General features: G+C 37.4%; 1 protein-coding gene across 1 annotated transcript in view; it reads left to right on the forward strand.

Annotated features, from left to right (window-relative positions):
- Window positions 1–24147, forward strand: part of LOC149934748 (acid phosphatase type 7-like) — a 36472-nt gene extending 12325 nt beyond the window's left edge. The window contains exons 9-12 of the mRNA XM_090181473.1: window positions 199–327; window positions 10262–10333; window positions 13241–13378; window positions 22621–24147. Coding sequence (XP_090037599.1) covers window positions 199–327; window positions 10262–10333; window positions 13241–13378; window positions 22621–22779 — 498 coding nt within the window. The 3' untranslated portion in view covers window positions 22780–24147. The remainder of the gene's footprint in view (window positions 1–198; window positions 328–10261; window positions 10334–13240; window positions 13379–22620) is intronic.
- Window positions 24148–24846: the final 699 nt, after the last annotated feature.

The raw sequence follows: 24846 nt of genomic DNA on the forward strand, positions 1-24846 counted from the left end.
AGTCGAAGATGCAAACCATAAAAACTTTCTTCGGACTAGGCCTTAAAACCGTTTTTCATACATATTTAAAACGTGACCTTTGACTCACTAGACGGAGTATAAAGCCCCGGTGTTTCTATGCCTCATCTGAAAAGTGTATAACGGAATGATTGAAAGAGCGTCCGCCTAACGTTATTTTTCTTTGGTCATTTGTCTCAGGTTCGTGATGGCGGGAGTCTCTTGAGGGGCAAAGGCTTGGAGAAGATGCTTTACGACTACGGAGTGGACGTCGCTTTCTGGGGACATCAACACTCGTACGAACGACTTTGGCCCGTCTACAATAAAACGGTATCTGCTATATTCCCCATGTTGGAGGCGTTTTCCTTATGAAGTTAAATTTTGACCTCGAATTTGAAATTTTGCGCGCTCCTAGTCCGAAAAGAAAACGTTTTTCTTTTTATGCAACCATTTTTTATACCAACAATTCCCAAGTGCAATTTATCGCTTCATAAGACGGGGATGGAAATTAGCTTTTATTTGACTCGATTTTCATTTTCTTAAGGAAAACGCCCTCCGATTCTGAGCGCTATTTCAATAACTTCCGTTCATTTACTTCTGGTTATAGTTTATCCCCTGAAAACGATATAACAAGAATTCATTCAGGTACCTAAGAATATGAGAGTATAGCTTTAGTCTTTGCTACCATCCTGAGCTATTTCGTAGTGCCGTATTCCACATAAGAATTAGGCTTAGAAGGGTCAGGGATATCTTAATCGAAAGGAAATATCATGCCCTCAGTAGCCCGTTATAAATGTTTGGAATCGGTGCCTAAAGAGTTAATCATTGTGGTTTTTCGCAATTTTCAACTTTGAATCTGCATACGGTTTTTAAATTTAGACCGACTTGGTTGAAAATTATATTTTTAGCTAGTACTGATCATTTCTGAACTACGTTTTCGGTTTCATTAATTAATTTTAATTTTAAGTGAGATTTCTGGCCGATTCGCTGGATTTCATAACTCACGTACGCACAAAAAAGATGGCAGACCTTATTTCCAAAACCAAGTAACTCGAAAAATTCGGTTTGTCTAAAAATGAATGTAAATTAACGGGTTCGCGTTTCGCTACCTTATTTCCAAAACCAAGTAACTCGAAAAATTCGGTTTGTCTAAAAATTAATTTAATTTAACGGGTTCGCGTTTCGCTACCTTATTTCCAAAACCAAGTAACTCGAAAAATTCGGTTTGTCTAAAAATTAATTTAAATTAACGGGTTCGCGTTTCGCTACCTTATTTCCAAAACCAAGTAACTCGAAAAATTCGGTTTGTCTAAAAATGAATGTAAATTAACGTGTTCGCGTTTCGCTACCTTATTTCCAAAACCAAGTAACTCGAAAAATTCGGTTTGTCTAAAAATGAATGTAAATTAACGTGTTCGCGTTTCGCTACCTTATTTCCAAAACCAAGTAACTCGAAAAATTCGGTTTGTCTAAAAATGAATGTAAATTAACGTGTTCGCGTTTCGCTACCTTATTTCCAAAACCAAGTAACTCGGAAAATTCGGTTTTTCTAAAAATTAATTTAAATTAACGGGTTCGCGTTTCGCTACCTTATTTCCAAAACCAAGTAACTCGAAAAATTCGGTTTTTCTAAAAATTAATTTAAATTAACGGGTTCGCGTTTCGCTACCTTATTTCCAAAACCAAGTAACTCGAAAAATTCGGTTTTTCTAAAAATTAATTTAAATTAACGGGTTCGCGTTTCGCTATTTTATTTCCAAAACTAGAAAAATTCATTTTCGGTTAAATTCCGCTTGAGTTTATTAAGTTAATGTATTGACAATATAGTTTATGCATCGATAGTCTGTACTTATTTATACTTAGGAGCAATTACTATGTTCATATGTAACATAAGTATGCCATAAAAGCATTTTCGTTAATGAAACCTTGTTCACGGGATATGACGTAAATTACGTCACTTACAACTCCGTGACGAAATACGCGTCATCACCTTTACTTATGGGAAACGGAAGTTAGTATGTTCCGCGTGAAACAAGGTCTCATTGAACTTTTTTCAATGGAAATGTTATACAGAGGCATACTTATGAGTAATTATGTTACATATGCTATGTTGAGAAGAACCTTGAAGGGGATTAGTATACTTATCAAACCTAAATATATATAAATACATTTTAGGATAGGGGGAAAATTCTGAACGACAGCTCGGGAAGGGGAATTTTATTTTGGTCAGACCTCATCTAGTGCTGCCAACTAGCAATGCTATTTTTATCTTATTTAACCTTGACCACTAGATGTGGAACCTTTCACTCCCCCGTTCTGCGCTTCCCCCTCCAGAATCACCTTCTCTTCTCCAAGCTCTACTTTCCCATATTATTGGGAGCTGAATTTATTTTTGGTGTAAAGGAATCAAAATATTTGCTCAACCTGTTGGCTCGAAGGAAGGATAAGGATAACCAACTCCGTCTTTATCGAGCCATGATAACCCGTTTTGCATCAGATGTTCTTTTTAATAAACGCCATACTGATGACGGCGATTGGTGGAAATGTGATAAATTAGGAAAGCAGACATAGTGCCGTCACATTATCTTGCAGATGAAATTATTTTAGCGGTGCTACCATACTTTTACTGGTCAAGTTGTAAATGACGCCTAGTTTTATAACCGCGAGGCTTAGCTCAAAATGTTTTAATAATGAAGGTTTTTATAACCGAAGCTTAGCTCAAAATATGTTTTCATAACCGAAGCTTAGCTCAATTTATGTTTTCATAACCGAGGCTTGGCTCAAAATATGTTTTCATAACCGAGGCTTAACTCAAAATATGTTTTCATAACCGAGGCTTGGCTCAAAATATGTTTTCATAACCGAAGCTTAGCTCAATTTATGTTTTCATAACCGAGGCTTAACTCAAAATATGTTTTCATAACCGAGGCTTAACTCAAAATATGTTTTCATAACCGAGGCTTGGGTCAAAATATGTTTTCATAACCGAAGCTTAGCTAAATTTATGTTTTCATAACCGAGGCTTAACTCAAAATATGTTTTCATAACCGAGGCTTAACTCAAAATATGTTTTCATAACCGAAGCTTAGCTCAATTTATGTTTTCATAACCGAGGCTTAACTCAAAATATGTTTTCATAACCGAGGCTTAACTCAAAATATGTTTTCATAACCGAGGCTTGGGTCAAAATATGTTTTCATAACCGAAGCTTAGCTAAATTTATGTTTTCACAACCGAAGCTTAGCTCAAAATGTGTTTTCACAACCGAAGCTTAGCTCAAAATGTGTTTTCACAACCGAAGCTTAGCTCAAAATGTGTTTTCACAACCGAAGCTTAGCTCCAAATGTGTTTTCACAACCGAAGCTTAGCTCAAAATGGGTTTTCATAACCGAAGCTTAGCTCCAAATGTGTTTTCACAACCGAAGCTTAGCTCAAAATGTGTTTTCATAACCGAAACTTAGCTCAAAATGTGTTTTCATAACCGAAGCTTAGCTCAAAATGTGTTTTCATAACCGAAGCTTAGCTCAAAATTTGTTTTCACAACCGAAGCTTAGCTCAAAATGTGTTTTCACAACCGAAGCTTAGCTCAAAATATGATTTCATAACCAAAGTTTAGCTCAAAATATGTTTTCTTAACCGAAACTTAGCTCAAAATGTGTTTTCACAACCGAAGCTTAGCTCAAAATGTGTTTTCACAACCGAAGCTTAGCTCAAAATGTGTTTTCACAACCGAAGCTTAGCTCAAAATGTGTTTTCACAACTGAAGCTTAGCTCCAAATGTGTTTTCACAACCGAAGCTTAGCTCAAAATGTGTTTTCACAACCGAAGCTTAGCTCAAAATGTGTTTTCATAACCGAAGCTTAGCTCAAAATGTGTTTTCATAACCGAAGCTTAGCTCAAAATGTGTTTTCATAACCGAAGCTTAGCTCAAAATTTGTTTTCACAACCGAAGCTTAGCTCAAAATGTGTTTTCACAACCGAAGCTTAGCTCAATTTATGTTTTCATAACCCAGGCTTAACTCAAAATATGTTTTCATAACCGAGGCTTAACTCAAAATATGTTTTCATAACCGAAGCTTAGCTCAATTTATGTTTTCATAACCGAGGCTTAACTCAAAATATGTTTTCATAACCGAAGCTTAGCTCAATTTATGTTTTCATAACCGAGGCTTGGCTCAAAATATGTTTTCATAACCGAGGCTTAACTCAAAATATGTTTTCATAACCGAGGCTTGGCTCAAAATATGTTTTCATAACCGAAGCTTAGCTAAATTTATGTTTTCATAACCGAGGCTTAACTCAAAATATGTTTTCATAACCGAGGCTTAGCTCAAAATATGATTTCATAACCAAAGTTTAGCTCAAAATATGTTTTCTTAACCGAAACTTAGCTCAAAATGTGTTTTCACAACCGAAGCTTAGCTCAAAATGTGTTTTCACAACCGAAGCTTAGCTCAAAATGTGTTTTCACAACCGAAGCTTAGCTCAAAATGTGTTTTCACAACCGAAGCTTAGCTCCAAATGTGTTTTCACAACCGAAGCTTAGCTCAAAATGTGTTTTCATAACCGAAGCTTAGCTCCAAATGTGTTTTCACAACCGAAGCTTAGCTCAAAATGTGTTTTCATAACCGAAGCTTAGCTCAAAATGTGTTTTCATAACCGAAGCTTAGCTCAAAATGTGTTTTCATAACCGAAGCTTAGCTCAAAATGTGTTTTCATAACCGAAGCTTAGCTCAAAATTTGTTTTCACAACCGAAGCTTAGCTCAAAATGTGTTTTCACAACCGAAGCTTAGCTCAAAATGTGTTTTCATAACCGAAGCTTAGCTCAATTTATGTTTTCATAACCGAGGCTTGGCTCAAAATATGTTTTCATAACCGAAGCTTGGCTCAAAATATGTTTTCATAACCGAAGCTTAGCTCAATTTATGTTTTCATAACCGAGGCTTGGCTCAAAATATGTTTTCATAACCGAAGCTTAGCTCAATTTATGTTTTCATTGCCGAGGCTTAACTCAAAATATGTTTTCATAACCGAAGCTTAGCTCAATTTATGTTTTCATAACCGAGGCTTGGCTCAAAATATGTTTTAATAACCGAAGCTTAGCTCAATTTATGTTTTCATAACCGAGGCTTAATTCAAAATATGTTTTCATAACCGAGGCTTAGCTCAAAATATGTTTTCATAACCAAGGCTTAGCTCAAAATATGATTTCATAACCAAAGTTTAGCTCAAAATATGTTTTCTTAACCGAAACATAGCTCAAAATGTGTTTTCACAACCGAAGCTTAGCTCAAAATGTGTTTTCACAACCGATTTTAGCTCAAAATGTGTTTTCACAACCGAAGCTTAGCTCAAAATGTGTTTTCACAACCGATTTTAGCTCAAAATGTGTTTTCACAACCGAAGCTTAGCTCAAAATGTGTTTTCACAACCGAAGTTTAGCTCAAAATGTGTTTTCATAACCGAAGCTTAGCTCAAAATGTGTTTTCATAACCGAGGCTTAGCTCAAAATGTGTTTTCACAACCGAAGCTTAGCTCAAAATGTGTTTTCACAACCGAAGCTTAGCTCAAAATGTGTTTTCACAACCGAAGCTTAGCTCCAAATGTGTTTTCACAACCGAAGCTTAGCTCAAAATGTGTTTTCATAACCGAAGCTTAGCTCCAAATGTGTTTTCACAACCGAAGCTTAGCTCAAAATGTGTTTTCACAACCGAAGCTTAGCTCAAAATGTGTTTTCATAACCGAAGCTTAGCTCAAAATGTGTTTTCATAACCGAAGCTTAGCTCAAAATGTGTTTTCATAACCGAAGCTTAGCTCAAAATGTGTTTTCACAACCGAAGCTTAGCTCAAAATGTGTTTTCACAACCGAAGCTTAGCTCAAAATGTGTTTTCATAACCGAAGCTTAGCTCAATTTATGTTTTCATAACCGAGGCTTGGCTCAAAATATGTTTTCATAACCGAAGCTTGGCTCAAAATATGTTTTCATAACCGAAGCTTAGCTCAATTTATGTTTTCATAACCGAGGCTTAACTCAAAATATGTTTTCATAACCGAAGCTTAGCTCAATTTATGTTTTCATAACCGAAGCTTAGCTCAATTTATGTTTTCATAACCGAGGCTTAACTCAAAATATGTTTTCATAACCGAAGCTTAGCTCAATTTATGTTTTCATAACCGAGGCTTAGCTCAATTTATGTTTTCATAACCGAGGCTTGGCTCAAAATATGTTTTAATAACCGAAGCTTAGCTCAATTTATGTTTTCATAACCGAGGCTTGGCTCAAAATATGTTTTCATAACCGAAGCTTAGCTCAATTTATGTTTTCATTACCGAGGCTTAACTCAAAATATGTTTTCATAACCGAAGCTTAGCTCAATTTATGTTTTCATAACCGAGGCTTGGCTCAAAATATGTTTTAATAACCGAAGCTTAGCTCAATTTATGTTTTCATAACCGAGGCTTAATTCAAAATATGTTTTCATAACCGAGGCTTAGCTCAAAATATGTTTTCATAACCAAGGCTTAGCTCAAAATATGATTTCATAACCAAAGTTTAGCTCAAAATATGTTTTCTTAACCGAAACATAGCTCAAAATGTGTTTTCACAACCGAAGCTTAGCTCAAAATGTGTTTTCACAACCGATTTTAGCTCAAAATGTGTTTTCACAACCGAAGCTTAGCTCAAAATGTGTTTTCACAACCGATTTTAGCTCAAAATGTGTTTTCACAACCGAAGCTTAGCTCAAAATGTGTTTTCACAACCGAAGTTTAGCTCAAAATGTGTTTTCATAACCGAAGCTTAGCTCAAAATGTGTTTTCATAACCGAGGCTTAGCTCAAAATGTGTTTTCACAACCGAAGCTTAGCTCAAAATGTGTTTTCAGAACCGAAGCTTAGCTCCAAATGTGTTTTCACAACCGAAGCTTAGCTCAAAATGTGTTTTCATAACCGAAGCTTAGCTCCAAATGTGTTTTCACAACCGAAGCTTAGCTCAAAATGTGTTTTCACAACCGAAGCTTAGCTCAAAATGTGTTTTCATAACCGAAGCTTAGCTCAAAATGTGTTTTCATAACCGAAGCTTAGCTCAAAATGTGTTTTCATAACCGAAGCTTAGCTCAAAATGTGTTTTCACAACCGAAGCTTAGCTCAAAATGTGTTTTCACAACCGAAGCTTAGCTCAAAATGTGTTTTCATAACCGAAGCTTAGCTCAATTTATGTTTTCATAACCGAGGCTTGGCTCAAAATATGTTTTCATAACCGAAGCTTGGCTCAAAATATGTTTTCATAACCGAAGCTTAGCTCAATTTATGTTTTCATAACCGAGGCTTAACTCAAAATATGTTTTCATAACCGAAGCTTAGCTCAATTTATGTTTTCATAACGGAAGCTTAGCTCAATTTATGTTTTCATAACCGAGGCTTAACTCAAAATATGTTTTCATAACCGAAGCTTAGCTCAATTTATGTTTTCATAACCGAGGCTTAGCTCAATTTATGTTTTCATAACCGAGGCTTGGCTCAAAATATGTTTTAATAACCGAAGCTTAGCTCAATTTATGTTTTCATAACCGAGGCTTAATTCAAAATATGTTTTCATAACCGAGGCTTAGCTCAAAATATGTTTTCATAACCAAGGCTTAGCTCAAAATGTGTTTTCACAACCGAAGTTTAGCTCAAAATGTGTTTTCACAACCGAAGCTTAGCTCAAAATGTGTTTTCACAACCGAAGTTTAGCTCAAAATGTGTTTTCATAACCGAAGCTTAGCTCAAAATGTGTTTTCATAACCGAAGCTTAGCTCCAAATGTGTTTTAACAACCGCAGCTTAGCTCCAAATGTGTTTTCATAACCGAAGCTTAGCTCCAAATGTGTTTTCACAACCGAAGCTTAGCTCAAAATGTGTTTTCATAACCGAAGCTTAGCTCAAAATTTGTTTTCACAACCGAAGCTTAGCTCAAAATGTGTTTTCACAACCGAAGCTTAGCTCAAAATGTGTTTTCACAACCGAAGTTTAGCTACAAATATGTTTTCACAACCGAAGCTTAGCTCAAAATGTGTTTTCATAACCGAGGCTTAGCTCAAAATGTGTTTTCATAACCGAAGCTTAGCTCAAAATGTGTTTTCATAACCGAGGCTTAGCTCAAAATGTGTTTTCATAACTGAGGCTTAGCTCAAAATGTGTTTTCATAACCGAGGCTTAGCTCAAAATGTGTTTTCATAACCGAGGCTTAGCTCAAAATATGTTTTCTTAACCGAAGCTTAGCTCAAAATGTGTTTTCACAACCGAAGCTTAGCTCAAAATGTGTTTTCACAACCGATTTTAGCTCAAAATGTGTTTTCACAACCGAAGCTTAGCTCAATTTATGTTTTCATAACCGAGGCTGAGCTCAATTTATGTTTTCATAACCGAGGCTTAACTCAAAATATGTTTTCATAACCGAGGCTTAGCTCAATTTATGTTTTCATAACCGAGGCTTGGCTCAAAATATGTTTTCATAACCGAAGCTTAGCTCAATTTATGTTTTCATAACCGAGGCTTAACTCAAAATATGTTTTCATAACCGAAGCTTGGCTCAATTTATGTTTTCATAACCGAAGCTTAGCTCCAAATGTGTTTTCACAACCGAAGCTTAGCTCAAAATGTGTTTTCATAACCGAAGCTTAGCTCCAAATGTGTTTTCACAACCGAAGCTTAGCTCAAAATGTGTTTTCATAACCGAAGCTTAGCTCAAAATTTGTTTTCACAACCGAAGTTTAGCTCAAAATGTGTTTTCACAACCGAAGCTTAGCTCAAAATGTGTTTTCACAACCGAAGCTTAGCTCAAAATGTGTTTTCACAACCGAAGTTTAGCTACAAATGTGTTTTCACAACCGAAGCTTAGCTCAAAATGTGTTTTCATAACCGAGGCTTAGCTCAAAATGTGTTTTCATAACCGAAGCTTAGCTCAAAATGTGTTTTCATAACCGAGGCTTAGCTCAAAATGTGTTTTCATAACCGAGGCTTAGCTCAAAATGTGTTTTCATAACCGAGGCTTAGCTCAAAATGTGTTTTCATAACCAAGGCTTAGCTCAAAATGTGTTTTCATAACCAAGGCTTAGCTCAAAATATGATTTCATAACCAAAGTTTAGCTCAAAATATGTTTTCTTAACCGAAGCTTAGCTCAAAATGTGTTTTCACAACCGAAGCTTAGCTCAAAATGTGTTTTCACAACCGATTTTAGCTCAAAATGTGTTTTCACAACCGAAGCTTAGCTCAAAATGTGTTTTCATAACTGAGGCTTAGCTCAAAATATGTTTTTATAACCGAGGCTTAGCTCAATTTATGTTTTCATAACCGAGGTTTAGCTCAAAATATGTTTTCACAACCGAAGCTTAACTCAAAATGTGTTTTCATAACCGATTTTAGCTCAAAATGTGTTTTCACAACCGAAGCTTAGCTCAAAATGTGTTTTCATAACTGAGGCTTAGCTCAAAATATGTTTTTATAACCGAGGCTTAGCTCAATTTATGTTTTCATAACCGAGGTTTAGCTCAAAATATGTTTTCACAACCGAAGCTTAACTCAAAATGTGTTTTCATAACCGAGGCTTAGCTCAAAATGTGTTTTCATAACCGAGGCTTAGCTCAAAATATGTTTTAATAACCGAAGCTTAGCTCAAAATGTTTTTATAACCGAGGTTTAGCTCAAAATGTTTTTATAATCGAGGCTTATCTCAAAATATGTTTTTATAACCGAAGCTTAGCTCAATTTATGTTTTCATAACTGAGGCTCAGCTCAAAATATGTTTTTATAACCGAGGCTTAGCTCAATTTGTTTTCATAACCGAGGCTTAGCTCAAAATATGTTTTCATAACCGAAGCTTAGCTCAAAATATGTTTTCATAACCGAAGCTTAGCTCAAAATATGTTTCCATAACCGAAGCTTAGTTCAAAATGGTTTTGAAAATATGTTTTTACATCATCGATTTTTAAAATTCGGGTTAGGCTTAATACAATTTTTAATTTTTAATTAATCTGGCTGTTGCGGTGTTTTTGCTCTAGAGAAAAAAACGACACGAGGGTGATAATCGACGCAAAAATGTATTAGGCCTAAATAAGATTTTTTGCGTTGAAGTTCACCGTCGTGGCGTTTTTGACTTCATGAAAACCAGCCCCAACTTACTTCGTCGGTTTACAAAAGTTTAATCAATCGGAAGAAACCAAGAAAGCCTTGATGAATTTCGATGGAAGACAAACTAAAACAACTTTCTTGTTTATTGGGCAGATTTACAACGGGAGTTTGTCAGAACCATACGTCAACTCGAGGGCGCCCATCCATTTCGTCGTGGGATGCGCGGTAGGTCCTATCACAAGTTATTCTCATAGAAATCAGTATCTCTTGAAATATCAACCTTCGTAAGATCTCGCTACTTTTCAAAAAATGGTTGCCTAGAAAAATTGAAAAAGAGTGAATTTTTGAAAATATCGGTTATAAATAATTGAATATCCCTACCATTGAGTTGGGAATAAATAGAGGTACAACTAAATCTGGCTGGCGCGGGACCAATTTCGTTCAATAAGGAGACTTTATCAACTTTATCGTTCTACCGTGGCGGCATCTGTCTCTAGTGGTGGCCACTATATTGCAATTGAATTTTTGCGCGAATCTGACGCGAAATTGAAATGTATGATTTCTCCTAACAAACAAACCTTTGAAGTTGTTTAAAAATAATTTTATTCTGTCAACACGATCCTTTTTAAATCAAGTTACGGTGAGTTAGCTAATAATTATTTATCTTTAGCCATATAACAAAATATAGATGGCGCCACTGCCTAATTATAAAGATGAATTTCGTACAGTCTTATCAGAACAGGTCCCGCGTAACCTTGGCAACCGAAATCGTAATTGTAATTCTAGCAGTATTATTCCCTACCCATTGTAGTTTTTAGTAGGCGGAGTAATACAAGCGTCAAATTTTGAGCAGAAATTTTGAGTATGATTCCGCGGTTTTGAATGTTAATATTTCACTAGATGTATACCCATCTGGTAAGACTACTTTTACTTCTATAATATATTCCACAAATATTCAACCCATACCGATTCCTTAAATATCTCTACAACCACCTAGACATTAAAATAAAGTTTAAATTTGTACCCGTAACATTTGGAAAAAGACTGGATCCAAGCGAGTAGGTGACGTTTTCCTCTCGGACGGGAGTAATTTAGACCACAGTCATCCTCCATAGTTATAAATAAATTAGGGCTGTGCAATTAGTGGTTCTAGGCAATCGAGTCGGTTATCGAGTATCAATTTTTTTTCATCGAGTATTCGAGTCGGGTAATATCGAAGTTGAGTCGATTAATCGAGTACTTGATTAAGAGGAAACTTTCTCTTATTCGAGTCGAGTAATTTTAAAAAAACCTCGAGTAATATTTTTAACGAGTCGGGTTATCGAGTACTTGATTATTAGCTGGTTTTATTCAAGAAATTATGAAATTAAATTTAAAAGGAATAAAAAGTAACTTTCAAGGCTGAAAAATATTCCTTTAATTTAAATGAACCATAGTTTCCACAACTTCGTAGGTACCGTTTATTGCCCCCAAAAAGTTGTAAAAACCCCTCTTTGAACTTTGAAGCAAGGACGATAGAAAAAACAAATACTCGACGAGTTTAGAGAGCAGCTTATTCGAGTAATCGGGTACCCGAATATGAAATTTTTTTGGTACTCGGTAATCGACAAGTATTCTCCAATTACTTATTTTAGGTCCAGTTCGATGATGTTCAAGTACTCGTACCATTGAGTTGGGAATATTAATCTAGAGATCCAATGAAGTCTGCTCCCCGCGAAACAAGTTTTTGAATGTTCCGTCTCCTCTAAAATGACGAGAAAACGTTATCATATGACCCGTGGCGCCATCCATTATTTTTGAAAAAAAAATTTGCCGGAAAACGCGTCTTATTTGAACGAACCATTGAGAGATAGACGGAGCCACGGGTAGAATGATAAAGTTTTCTCGTCATTTTAGAGCAGACGGCAGTATTATTATTTTTTTAAAACTTGTTTCGTGTAATACTGAAATCCGACGTTTTTATTGGACCTGTAGATTAATATTCCCAACTCAATGACTCGCACAGCCCTAAAATAAATACATTCGTGATTGTGGCAAAGATAATACAGAACTCCGTACCCTAGAGTTGAATTCTGAAAGCTTTCTGATTGAAGGTATTGCAACTAAGCGTTTACCCACTTCCGGCACGTGATCTCCGATAAATCAACCTCCATCGGTCGATGTATTGTCCTATCACGGACATATTTGAAAGTAGCCATGCCCAACTTTGATGACGCCCTCATCAAAGTTGGCCATGGTTTTATCTATAGTCTGTTCACGTGGTAACCATGGAGCTACTTTTTCGGAGTTCCGGCAGGAAGTGAGTAAATGCTATTGACTACGATTTAGGCAGTTATTTAGAATCTAGGATACGAGGTCTATATTATCTTTGACTGCACCGAGGGGCTAACCACTTCCTTAAATTATGTACACCGATTACAACGAGTACAGCCTTTGGTAGTGCTAAATCGGTAATCAACTACGTAATCACTTTAGAACAGTCCAAGCTACGAGCTTGTACGCTGATTACGGATAGTGGTCAGCCCCTCGGACTGCACCGAGGAGCAAAATTCGAAATGTTTTAATAAGTGAGTTTCAATAACCTCACCGCCATCTATCGGCTTTAAAATGAACTACTACGATGGGACTTGTCACAACGAATCGAAGCCTAAGTTGACGTCATAGGTCACAGAGATCACGTCCAAGTACCAACCTCGTTTGCTTTTTCGTCTAACAGCGTATGTGTCGGATATTATTGAAATCTTTGGTGTCTTTATCTGGTGTCTAAGGCTTAAGCCTACACCATAAGTTATTTCTCATAAAAAATATATGATTGAAACTCGCTTGTTCCAACACTAACGGTTAGATAAAGAACAATTGTTGAAAGTCTTAATAATCGTGCGGCGATTTATAAATAGAGGTTCCATTTCCTATGACGGGGAGAAAATAGGATAATTGTTGGTCGTTAAATTCGTTGGGATTCCGACTTAATTATCATAATCAGAAAGAGGCTATTTCGCCGAGAGCCGAGTTATTTTAAGACGAAATTGGTTTTGAACAATTGGCGGGCGTGGCTCTTCCGGTTCTCTTTTCTTTGATCTTATCCGGTCCACCCGCACCGTTCTTTATCGTATTTATGGGGGTTACACACAGGGTAACCACGAGAGCCGGCACAGATTCTTGAAGACCCCGCCTAAGTGGAGCGCTTACCGCAGCCTGCGCTACGGCTTCGTCCACCTGACTGTGGCCAACAAGACACACCTTCACGTCCAATATATGCCGGACAATCCCGTAAGTCAACTTTCTCTTTTTCCCGCTTAAAGAAACGAGTCTATTTTTATTCCCGACGGGTCTATTTTGGTAATAAAGAGCGCCTGTTTCGGAGTCCTTGATCTCCGCCCCCTTTTGCGGGACCCACCCTTCTTTGCCAAATTGGCCCTGGAAGTAGTCGGGGGGGGGGGGGCGTAATTGGGCGCGCGTTTATGTATTCTTGACCTGTTTGGGTCGACTCTCTTAAAGAGATTTTTAAGATCACACGAGAGGAAGTCGTTTTCCTTTATAATGGACGTTTCTTTACGCGCGACGCATTCTTTAACTCCCCACTTGTCGACGCCATGACAGTGGAATTTTTGCAATTGTAACGTGTGGCACAATACAGTCCGCTCATCCATCTGATTAATCAGAGCGAGATATGCGTAACGGCCACGCCGACGGGAGGATACTTGCGGACATCAGACTATAGTATTTATATACCCCGTGCGCCGCCTAAGCATTACAAGGGCTTAGCATCATTTGTCCCGACCTGTATACACTCTTTTACGAAGTCGGCCATTTCATTACAGGCCAATTTAAAATAGTTCGTGCTCATCAGCTTGAGACGTCGCGTGCACTTGACCGCGTGAAGCGGCCTTGCATGCACTATTTGAAATTAGACCTGTAATAAAATGGCAGCTCTCACAAATAAGGATATAAAAGTAGTACGGGTAAAAGAGGCCCAAAAAGAGCTCTCCAGCGGCAAAATTCGTCTAAAAATTATATTTTGGTGTCTACTTTGAGGATCCGATGAGTCCGCAGCGATGCGGGGTGGACAACACAGTTTTGGGGGGGGGGGGAAGGGGGGCAGGAGGGGGCAGTTTTCAGAACCTGTTTGAGGATTAAATGTCAATTATCTAATGCAAATTCCGTCATCACTCGTTATCTATTCATTCCACGGCGCTGCGGTTGGTCTCATTCGATTCAGCACTTAGTAGTATGTAAGATGAATACATTGTGGTCGTCCGGGGAGAAATTTGTAGACACGGGTGGGATTTAAATGAATATTTTCGAACTTTTTGAAAAAAACACCATTTATGGTTCGCACGTATTTCGTTATAGCTCGGAAACTATTCATCCTACAGAATTGCGGTTCGTCTCATTCGATTCGGCACCAAATAATACGTAAGATCCGAAAGTATGGTTGGTCCTGGCCAAATGGTTGATATACCTTTTCAACATTTAGTGAAATTCCGAAAAAAAAACCTTTGATTAGTGTACCTTTGGTCATACCTCCGAAACAATTAGTCCCAGCGATCCGCGGCGTGTCTCATTCGACTCAACGTTAAAACATACTACAGAAACGATACACAACGTGACCAGATTGCTAAATTTAACATTTGGGGATTTATTTTTCATATTAGAGAAAAAACCACGCGATTCAGTACAAATTCGGCCATAACTCGGACACGGTTCATTTTACGGGCATGTGGTTGGTCGCATTCGACTCAGGGTGAAATGTACCATCGGGACCAACACCAAACACGGCTCAATTCGGTGAAAGCAAATTTAGGGGGCAACTGCCCCCTCCTGCCCCCCTTGCCCCCCCAAAAACTGTGTTGTCCACCCCGCATCGCTGCGGACTCATCGGATCCTCAAAGTAGACACCAAAATATAATTTTTAGGCCAAATTGCAAGTTGGGACGAATTTTGCCGGTGAGCTACCCTATTTACCCGTACTAAAGAGTGTATACGAAGTTAGGAATCAATTCCTAAAAAACGTAACATCACCTACTCACGACTCACTCGTGAGTTCGTCAAAGCTTACAACGACGTTGATCGTTTCGTTATCCAGATTTAGAAGTCCTTCCGCACGGTGTGGTCTTCTTATGAAGCGGTTCGTTTTGAGACAGTTACGAACATAGTGTTCCGAGTCTGCTTCCAGCGCACCGCATATGCATTTGGGCGATGCTATATGCCCTAAGTTGTACAGGTAAAGTGGGAATTGCGAGGGGTCGGACATTTGCCTGTTTTGTGTACGGAATTTTGGATTTTTTAAAAATACGGGATTTTTTATTGTAGATTTGTCATACAAAGTCTATGGGAGCAAAAAAATTTTGGATTTGTGGATTTTTTTTCCAAATTTTGTACGGGATTTTACCAAATGTCGGACCCCTCGGGGAATTGACAGTGTCCACTTAGGATTTGCGTCAAATAGTAGTTTTTGTTGAAACTACTTTTAACTCTAGGAAAGTACTTCTTAGTAACTTCACCTTTCTCACTCACCTCCCACCTTTGAGTCGTCACCTCATTTAACCACCTTTTAATCACTAACTTACAAGGAGACGACCCGAGGTGATAATCACCGATTTGGTTCAAACTCGGGTATAGTGTACACCTCCATGTACCTTAAAAAACCTGCAAGGGAAAATTTGCGACGGGCTTTCGTTTTGCCATGGCAACCGAAAACGTTTTTGACAACATGATTTGGGATTTTTCCATTGAAAATAACATGGGAATCTGAAGGATTTTAAGGGTCCCCCCTGTGAAACCTTTTAAAAAATGAAAATTTTTTAAAATTTAAAAAACGTTAAAAAAAATTTAAATTGATTTTAAAAATTAAATTTAATCAAGTTTAAATGCAATTTGGTCAATTGGGGGACCCTTAAAATCCTTCAGATTCCCATGTTATTTTCAATGGAAATAATTTAATTTCCAAATCATGTTGTCAAAAACGTTTTCGGTTGCCATAGCAAAACGAAAGCCCGTCGCAACTTTTCCCTCGCAGGTTTTTCAAGTTACATGGAGGTGTACATTATACCCGACTTTGAACAAAATCGGTAATTATCACTTAGGGTCGTCTCCTTGTTAGACGGCTTCATCTCCTTCTCCGGAAGATGGGTTGCTGACTTTGCGAGAAAGTCAGCCCTTCCATTCCCTACACACTCACTGTGTAACATTATCCAAGTAAATGTGACTTTGGGGACAGGAGTGAGGGATTTGTGGTCGTCCTCACACTTCCATCCACAAACTGCCTCCGAACGCTTGGGATTACAGGAGTACGCCACTATTCCTGGCATAGAAATATGACGTAAATAGGCGATGTACAAGTGCAAAAACGACGCTTTGGTGTGCGTAGTCGGGAAAAACTTGTGTTAGGCCTAACTGAGATTTTTTGCGTCTTATGCCTAACCAAAGATAATATAGAACTCCGTACCCTAGATTTGAATTCCGAGAGTTTTCTGGTGGACGGTTTTGTAACGAAGTGTTTACCCACTTCCGGCACGTGACTTCCGAAAAACCAGCCTCCATCGGTCGCTGTGTTGTCCTATAACGGCCAACTTTGACGACTCGCTGTTGCGCGAACCACGCGACATCAAATTTGGCCGTGGTCTGATCTATAGTCGGTTAACATGGTAACTACGGAGCTCATATTTTTCGGAGTTCCGGCAGGAAGTGGGTAAACGCTATTGACTACGCGCCAGGCAGTTAATTCGAATCTAGGACAGTGGTTCTTAAAACGTGTTCCGCGGAAGGGTCGCAGTTGTTCCGAGAATTCGCAGTGCGGCCATCTTTGTTTGTGTCAAGAGTCTTTTAAGATAAGTAAAAAAAATTAGTTGGGGTTCCGCCAGAATTAGTAGGATAATTTAGGGTTCCATAGCAAAAACAAATTTGGGAACCGCTGATACAGGGTACTAGGTTATTATTATCTTGGCCTAACCGAGATTTATTTGCATCGAGTGAAAAAAAAAGTCTTAGGCTTAACCGAAATTTTTTGCGTCGCCTCTCGCCACAGCGCCTTTTCAGAATTTCGAAATAAAAATAAACGAAATAATTTAGTTTAAATAATGAACATTGAGTTTGAATATTAATCTAGAGATCCAATCAAATCTGCTCCCCACGAAACAAGTTTTTGAAAATTACGAATGTGCCATCTCCTCTAAAATGACGAGAAAACGTTATCATATGACCCGTGGCGCCATCCATTATTTTTGAAAAAAAAATCATTTTGCCCGAAAATGCGTCTTATTTGAACGAATCATTTAGAGATAGACGGCACCACGGGTAGAATGATAAAGTTTTCTCGTCATTTGGGAGCAGACGGCAGTATTCTTATTTTTTAAAAACTTGTTTCGCGAAGTACTGAAATCCGACGTTTAGATTGGACCTCTAGATTAATATTCCCAACTCAATGACAATGAATCTAGTTGACTTGAGTATGGATTGAATTAGAATATTTGGCCATCCAGGTGTTTCTGGTAACCGACCAACCGGAAATATTTCCTTCAGCGATCCCCTTTCACCACTTGGGGTAGGGGATTAAAAACTGAACCGCATATTACGTCAAAATAGCATCTTAATAGAAATTAAATTTATGGGTGACAATATTTAAGGCCTAGGTTTTATTCTGCCTGTCCCCCTTTAAATTAGGCCAACATGTTCAGCGGTTGGCCTACCACCAGGGTATTTGTGCTCCACTAAGTTAATTTAAAAGGGGACAGGCAGAAAAAAACCTAGGTCTTTAAGGATGCTATTAGCCACCATCAATTTTGAACACGATACGTAGACTAGGCTTAATTACCTTAAAAGGTGATTACACTTAAATTTATAATTCGTAGCAAAAAAAATGGATTTTGAATTATTCCGTGGACACCCTTTATATACCTAAACGTTACGTTATAATGAAATTTAAAATAATGTTTGCCAGTCAAAAAAAAGAAAACAGGCAAATGTCCAAGAAGGCTATTCTGTAAAAATCAAAAATGACAAAATAACCTCAATCCGTCAAAAATGGCAATGCGCATGTGAAGAATGGGCGGATATGGAAATATCAAAGTATCGATTGTGTAAGTTCAATTTTAAGAAGTGGCCGTATGTTACGCTATATCCGGTATTTGAGTCAAATTATAAACTAAATGCTTAAGCGGACGTAAAATACCCGTTAATTTTTGGTGACCAAGACTTAAATTGGCACCATCGACCGTATGTTGAAGCATTACAGACCGGGACGAATTTGAATTTGACCAGTACTATCAATAGTTTGATATTTCAAAATTCCATGGCACATTTTTGGCGGATCATGATTTTTTTGATATTTTTGGTTATCGTTCTTATGTTACTTATGATGATATGTATTTTGTAGTTCAAGGTTAATACCATATCAGTGGCGTAACGACAAAATTTGGGCCCCCCCGCAGGATATCAAAAGGGCCCTTTATAAAAATATATATTTTTTTATTTTCCCCATTTTTACAAGTTCTCTAAAAATATTGCCAGATTTCTACATTTTTACCAATAGTTAAAGCATAATTTTTTTAATTATTTAAAAATGTAAATAAATTAAAAAATCAATACTTAAAATGAAAGGGCCCCCATTTGGTGAACATGTCATGCCCCCCTCCGTGGTCGCGGGGGTCTGCGGGTCCTTAGTTACGCCACTGTACCATATTAACAAATTTCTTGTCACTTTTTTTGGTCAGGAGTCTTAGGAGTTCAAAGGTTTTCATTAGATTCTCGAAAATTAAATTCATATCCTAAGGCAAACCTGACTTAAATTTCCAATCTAAATTTATGACGACTATCAAACTTATAAACTGAAACCGTCATATTATTCATTATACAGTTTATTAATACATTTATACCAAAAATTAATAATCAGGCATCTCCGTATTCGTACCATTATAATCCTGAAAACCCATATATCTTGAAACTGAATTAATCTAATCTCGATTAATAATTATCGAAAATTCTCTTATCCCTTCGGGGAAAGGTCAGGATATCGCGAAATTCATTTACTCCGTCTCAAATAAGAATTTACGCATTCTTAGATATTCGAGAGCTGAAATATCGCAATGAGGTTTGCGTAGAATTCGAAGATAATAATAGGAAAAGATAGGTTGTACCATACGTAACATAATCATTCATAAGTATGCCTCGTATAACATTTCCATAGGAAAAAATTCAATGAGACGTTGTTTCACACAGAACATATAATAATAATTTAAAGTAAAATGAATAAAAAGTAAAAAATATAATACGTTGCTCTTACCAGGATTTGTAGCCCGTCGGGAAAACCTGAAAAAGTCAGGGAATTTGAAAATGGCCCTAAAAAGTCAGGGACAAGTCAGAGAATAGTTGATTTTATAAAATGTCTTTACGCTTGCCCAACTTGTTGAAATGTTGCCCTGAAATAGTTTAGAAAATGCCTAAGAATGAGTTCATAAACTCTTTAGTGGGAGAGAAAACGGATCCACAGCTGAAGCGGGGAGGCAACATCTCAACAAGATGGCCAAGGTTATTTTATAAAAAGAACTATTGGAAGATGGACCCAAGAAGTCAGGGACCAGTCAGGGAATTGGATAATGGCCCCAAAAAGTCAGGGAAAAGTCTGCGAATTGAAAAATTTCCCCAAAAAGTCAGTCACAAGTCACGGAATTTGAAAATGGCCCAAAAAATCGGGGATATAATTTTTTTTAAAATACATAATAAACATTTTGGAAGATTTTACTTCAAGCTATGCATTTATTCTACGAAAATGGTCAGGGAAAATTTTGAAAACTGGTCAGGAAAAACCTGGAAATGTCAGGGATATTCATTCTGGATATTTCGTACGAAATATGTCTCACGTCACAACGACACAGGTTACCATGGAAACGAAGCTAAACTACAAACGGTCAAAGTCAACGCGCGAGGAATTGTGCACATTTTCAAAGCTTCCGATTCCCATCAGTAAAGCTGATGACGTAACTTACGTCATATCCCGTGAACAAGGTTTCTTCATAGAAATTGCTTTATTGCATACTTGTGTTACGTATGGTTGTACCAAAAGCGACATAACACCCGAAGTGTATCAGCCACCCGAAGAGGGAGTAGTAATTTGAATTTTTTATGTCTCGAATGTGATGCGCCTTTTTTTAAGAGCGCGCCATCTCACGGCAGGTACAGACAGTTTTGAAGGTTCAAAGACGAACAGGGGCTACAATTTTTTATTTTAATTTCGGCATAAGTTTATACTATTTCGTAAAATAAAGAATTTTCACGCGCTATTTTCTGTTTGCTGTAAAAAAAGCCGCACCTCTTTTGAGGTTGATGCAAGTCCTTCTTGGAGTAGGTAGTCTGTGATCAGCCCTACCTTTGCGCCTTTAAATGAACTAGTCTAGCCATCGACTACAAAGCCAACTGGATGGCTATGTACTGGAAGCGTTTTCTTTGGTCTATGGGCTAATTTGTTTCGACGCCTTTTTTTTTATCCTGTTTACTCGCGCATAGAAATACGTTCTAAAACGCAACACTCGGTGGCACTGGAGTGGCACTGGAGTGGCGAAAATTTTAGATTTGGATGAAGTATTCTTTACTCGGTGAAGGCAAACCTTTGGGTCTTAGGTCGCTTGTGGAACCACAAATATATTAAAATTTCGAAAATAGTCCATTATGTAAACAATAAGAATAATTTAAAGATATTATGACTTCCTCGGGCCCATAGGTTAGATTTAATTTAATCTTAGACAGTCAAGATTTAATACATTTACCAACAATTTCAATGTGTAATATCAAAAGTTAAAAAAGATCAATCTAGGCCATAAAAGTAGATTCCTCCTAGCACGAATTTCCCGTATATATTATACACTTATGGCATAAGTTTATATCATACTAGCTCCCTATAAGTTAGAATCGTACATAGCCTGTGCCTTAACAGCGATTTTATCCCAGACGTAGAAGTCGCCATCTGATGGCGAAAAATCGAAATATGAGCTTGCCTGTGAAATCCGGTTTCGTTTCAACGACGGGATCGAACTTCGAAGCCCGTTAAAGGGAATATAACCTCAGGTATTTGGTGTGGAACACCAACGTTTGCAGCTCTGGCCGCTCTTGCCTTTGCCTTTAAAAATGTTTGGCGCCACTGTACAGGGAAATTTGAAAAATTGAAGGGGTCTTCCACAAAGATTGCTTTGCAGGTTATATTCCCTTTAAGCCTAACGCGAGTTGTCACGAAGAGATAAACTTTAAACTACGAATATTGTACAACAATACCTGTTCATATTGAAATGAATAAAATATTCTTTCAAAATGTTGACACATTAGTGGTTTCGTTTAAATTTCCCCCAAATATAAGATTTCGCCAGCCAACAAACCCATCGCTGCCCGTGTAAATTAAAAAAAAAAGTGTTTCCACTACCGACGCAAGTTGAAGAAGCTACAAAGATATAGCAAGAAATCACCCCAGTTAGTCACTTATACTGGTTCTGATTTTTTTATGGGATAAATCTCTTTTAACGTTAGATCTATGGCAGATTGTAGATTTTAACTTATAGGGATCTAGTATATTATTAACTTATGCTAATGGTGTTATTAATCTGGATTTTCATAATGCTTTCCATTCCAATTTGAAATATATTATAATATATAATTTACAAATATATCTAGCGTAAAAATACAAAATGATGGAATGTAACTTCGATCTTTTGAAAGCGATTCCATCGCGTGCCTGTGAGGTTTTAAACAATTTAATAATGGAAACTATCTCTGAAAAGCTAAGCCTCTGTGATACTTTGGAAGAAAAGCCGAGTCAGTGTTTGCCATATTATTATTATTATTATTAAATAATAAATTATCTGTTATAATTGTGTTATAATAATAACTATTCTAATAATAATATTAAATAAGTACACGAATCTGTTTAATTAATTTAATTAATTAAAGAGATTCATGATAAATAATGCAAAAAGGAAACCTAACCATAATGCGTCATTTTAGGAACTAACGCTTCGACTGCTTATAAATAACAGCGTAGTTCTATTCATTGCGTTGGGAATATTAATCTAGAGATCCAATCAAATCTGCTCCCCGCGAAACAAGTTTTTGAAAATTACGAATGTGCCGTCTCCTCTGACGAGAAAACGTTATCATATGACCCGTCGCGCCATCCGTTATTTTTGAAAAAAAAATCTTTTCGCCGGAAAACGCGTCTTATTTGAACGAACCATTGAGAGATAGACGGCGCCACGGGTAGAATGATAAAGTTTTCTCGTCATTTGGGAGCAGACGGCAGTAATCTTAATTTTTAAAAACTTATTTCGCGAAATACTTGAAATCCGACGTTTTGATTGGACCTCTAGATTAATATTCCCAACTCAATGGTTCTTTTTCGACTACGTCACTATAAATTAGCTCCGCGTCGCCGGAGGTGACCTAGGGTATCATAGTTGAAAATTCATGGCTTAAATAGATTAATCTTAGATCATAATTTTGACGAATGTTTCTCCTTTTCTTGGAATAATTAGAAAAGTCCCTTGGTGGATGAAGTGTGGATCGTCAAAGACGCTCACGGACCTTACCCGCGCCTGTTCCCGCTGGACAGCCGATCCAGGTTCAAGCTGCCCACGCAAAAGAGTCCCCACTCTTCCAACAAGAGAAGAAAACTCGGCCGAACATTCGGCTGACTAGGCCGACTCCTGTCGTCGACGGTGGCACGCGTAAAAGACTTTCCTTTCCATTCGCGACAAATACAAGCGCCTACTTAAACTGATCAAACTCAAAACGCCCCGTATTTCACTTCCGGTTCTTTGCCCTCCGCGGCACGATGCAACCGAAAGCGCCCTCCCGTGTTTGTTGTCTAAATATAGACGGACACTCTCGGCCGCAAAATGGCGCGCGGGTGGCGGTGACGCGTCGTTACCAATTACGTGGACGTAAGCCTTGGCCGGCGCGTCACGCGGCGTTCGCTCGCCGAGGCTAAATTCTACCCGCGGAGCTTTTGCGGGGCGTCAACTTCAAATCGTCTCCGAATTAACGTCAATTCTTATTGACAATTCCCTCGAGGATGTTTAGAAAACGAAATTGAGAAAGTTTGTACGCCCGAAGAAGGAAACCTAATTCTCGGCCGACATATACTACTAGCTGTATGTCGATTCTTGGAAATTTAATATACCCTAAGCCTCGGCGACTATGTCTCTGATGTGTTTTTTGCGTCTCATTAATTTTAAGAGCGTTCTGTCGCTAAATCTCCGAATCTGTCATTATAACGTGTATCGACGTGGTTTTTTTATTCACTTTCTAAAAAACTGTCACTTTTTTTTCTATTTTAATAGGCACTTGAATAAAATTATTTCCGAATGTTTAGTCCCTTTAGCTAGCATGCTGCCAGAACTGTTTTGGAAAATTGACCAACCAAATGTATGTCGTGCTAACACCAACTCTATCTTAGATTTTGATGTTGGCTGTAATGATAGGCGTTCGATGCAACTTCGTAGACGGTCTTAATTAGATCAAGTCACGGAGATGTAATGACCGTTAAAAGGACAACTTTGTTTCCATAGCAACAGCATTGAGTAAATGTTTCACACTTTTTCCAAACGACTTAGAGCCAAAAAAATCAATAATCGTAAAAAATGAATAAATTTTCGATCGCCCATAATAACACAAAATGAAAAATAAGGCTAAAATATTTCTTAAATTTAATAAAGTTTTTTAATTTCATTTATTTTTTTATGTCTTGTCTACCTTTATCTAAGCTTAGCTATTCCAAATTTTAATTACAAATTTCGAAGGAAGTCGCGGTTAATTCAATTTATTTTCAAATTACGAGCTGGAAGTTTAAAAAAGGGGAAGACGAAAAGGTGTTTTTACTCTTCTCCGCTGCCATGGAAACGACCCAACCTAGATTAACCGCCAGCTCCACTACTCGGGGAAACTTGGCAAACTCCAAATATCGGTTTCCCAAACTTTGTTGTAATAAGGTTTCTTTTTGTTTCTATGACGTAATATAAAAAGTCTTTAGCGAGGAAACAGTATGAAAAAAAAAAATTTTAGCAGCTATGGTCGATATAAAAAATAAAAATGAAAATCCAGTACTATTTCTCTTCCAACTTTCTTACAAATACCCTGGTGGTAGGCCAACCGCAGAACACGTTGGCCTACCACCAGGGTATATCTAGTACATTTGGCGGAAAGATACTATGACGAAATTCCGGTAAATCGACGGCGGGAATTTCGAATTTTGCTTACTTACCATTGAATTTCTAAGTATACCCGCGCGCGTTATATAATTTTCTAAAATACCGTTTAATGGCGTTATATTTCAAAGTGATCATTAATTAATTAATTAATATAGATAAGATTTAAAAACAGTTGAAATATTTTAATACAAAAAAATTTAGAGGGTCCAGGGTAAGTATAGAACGGGTAATGCCGAGATTACCACGTTGACGTACATGATGATTTGTTTAGAAGCAAAATTCTAAAAATACGCTATAATGAAGCTTAAAAATAATAATCGACATTAAAGATTAATGGATCACTTTGAAATTTACGCAATAGACATTTCTGAAATGGATTAATATAACCTTTAGGAATTCAACAGAAAAAAGGTGAAATTCGAAATTGCCGTCGCCGATTTACCGAAAATTCGTGCTAGTATCTTTCCGCCAAATGTACTAGATATTTTGCCTTTCTTAACCTGCAACTGACGAGGAGTGTACCCGAGGTGTAAATCACCGATTTTGATGAAA

Source organism: Leiobunum rupestre, chromosome 7 (genome assembly GCF_980474605.1).
Source record: "Leiobunum rupestre chromosome 7, qqLeiRupe1.1.hap1, whole genome shotgun sequence".
Classification (NCBI taxonomy): domain Eukaryota; kingdom Metazoa; phylum Arthropoda; class Arachnida; order Opiliones; family Sclerosomatidae; genus Leiobunum; species Leiobunum rupestre.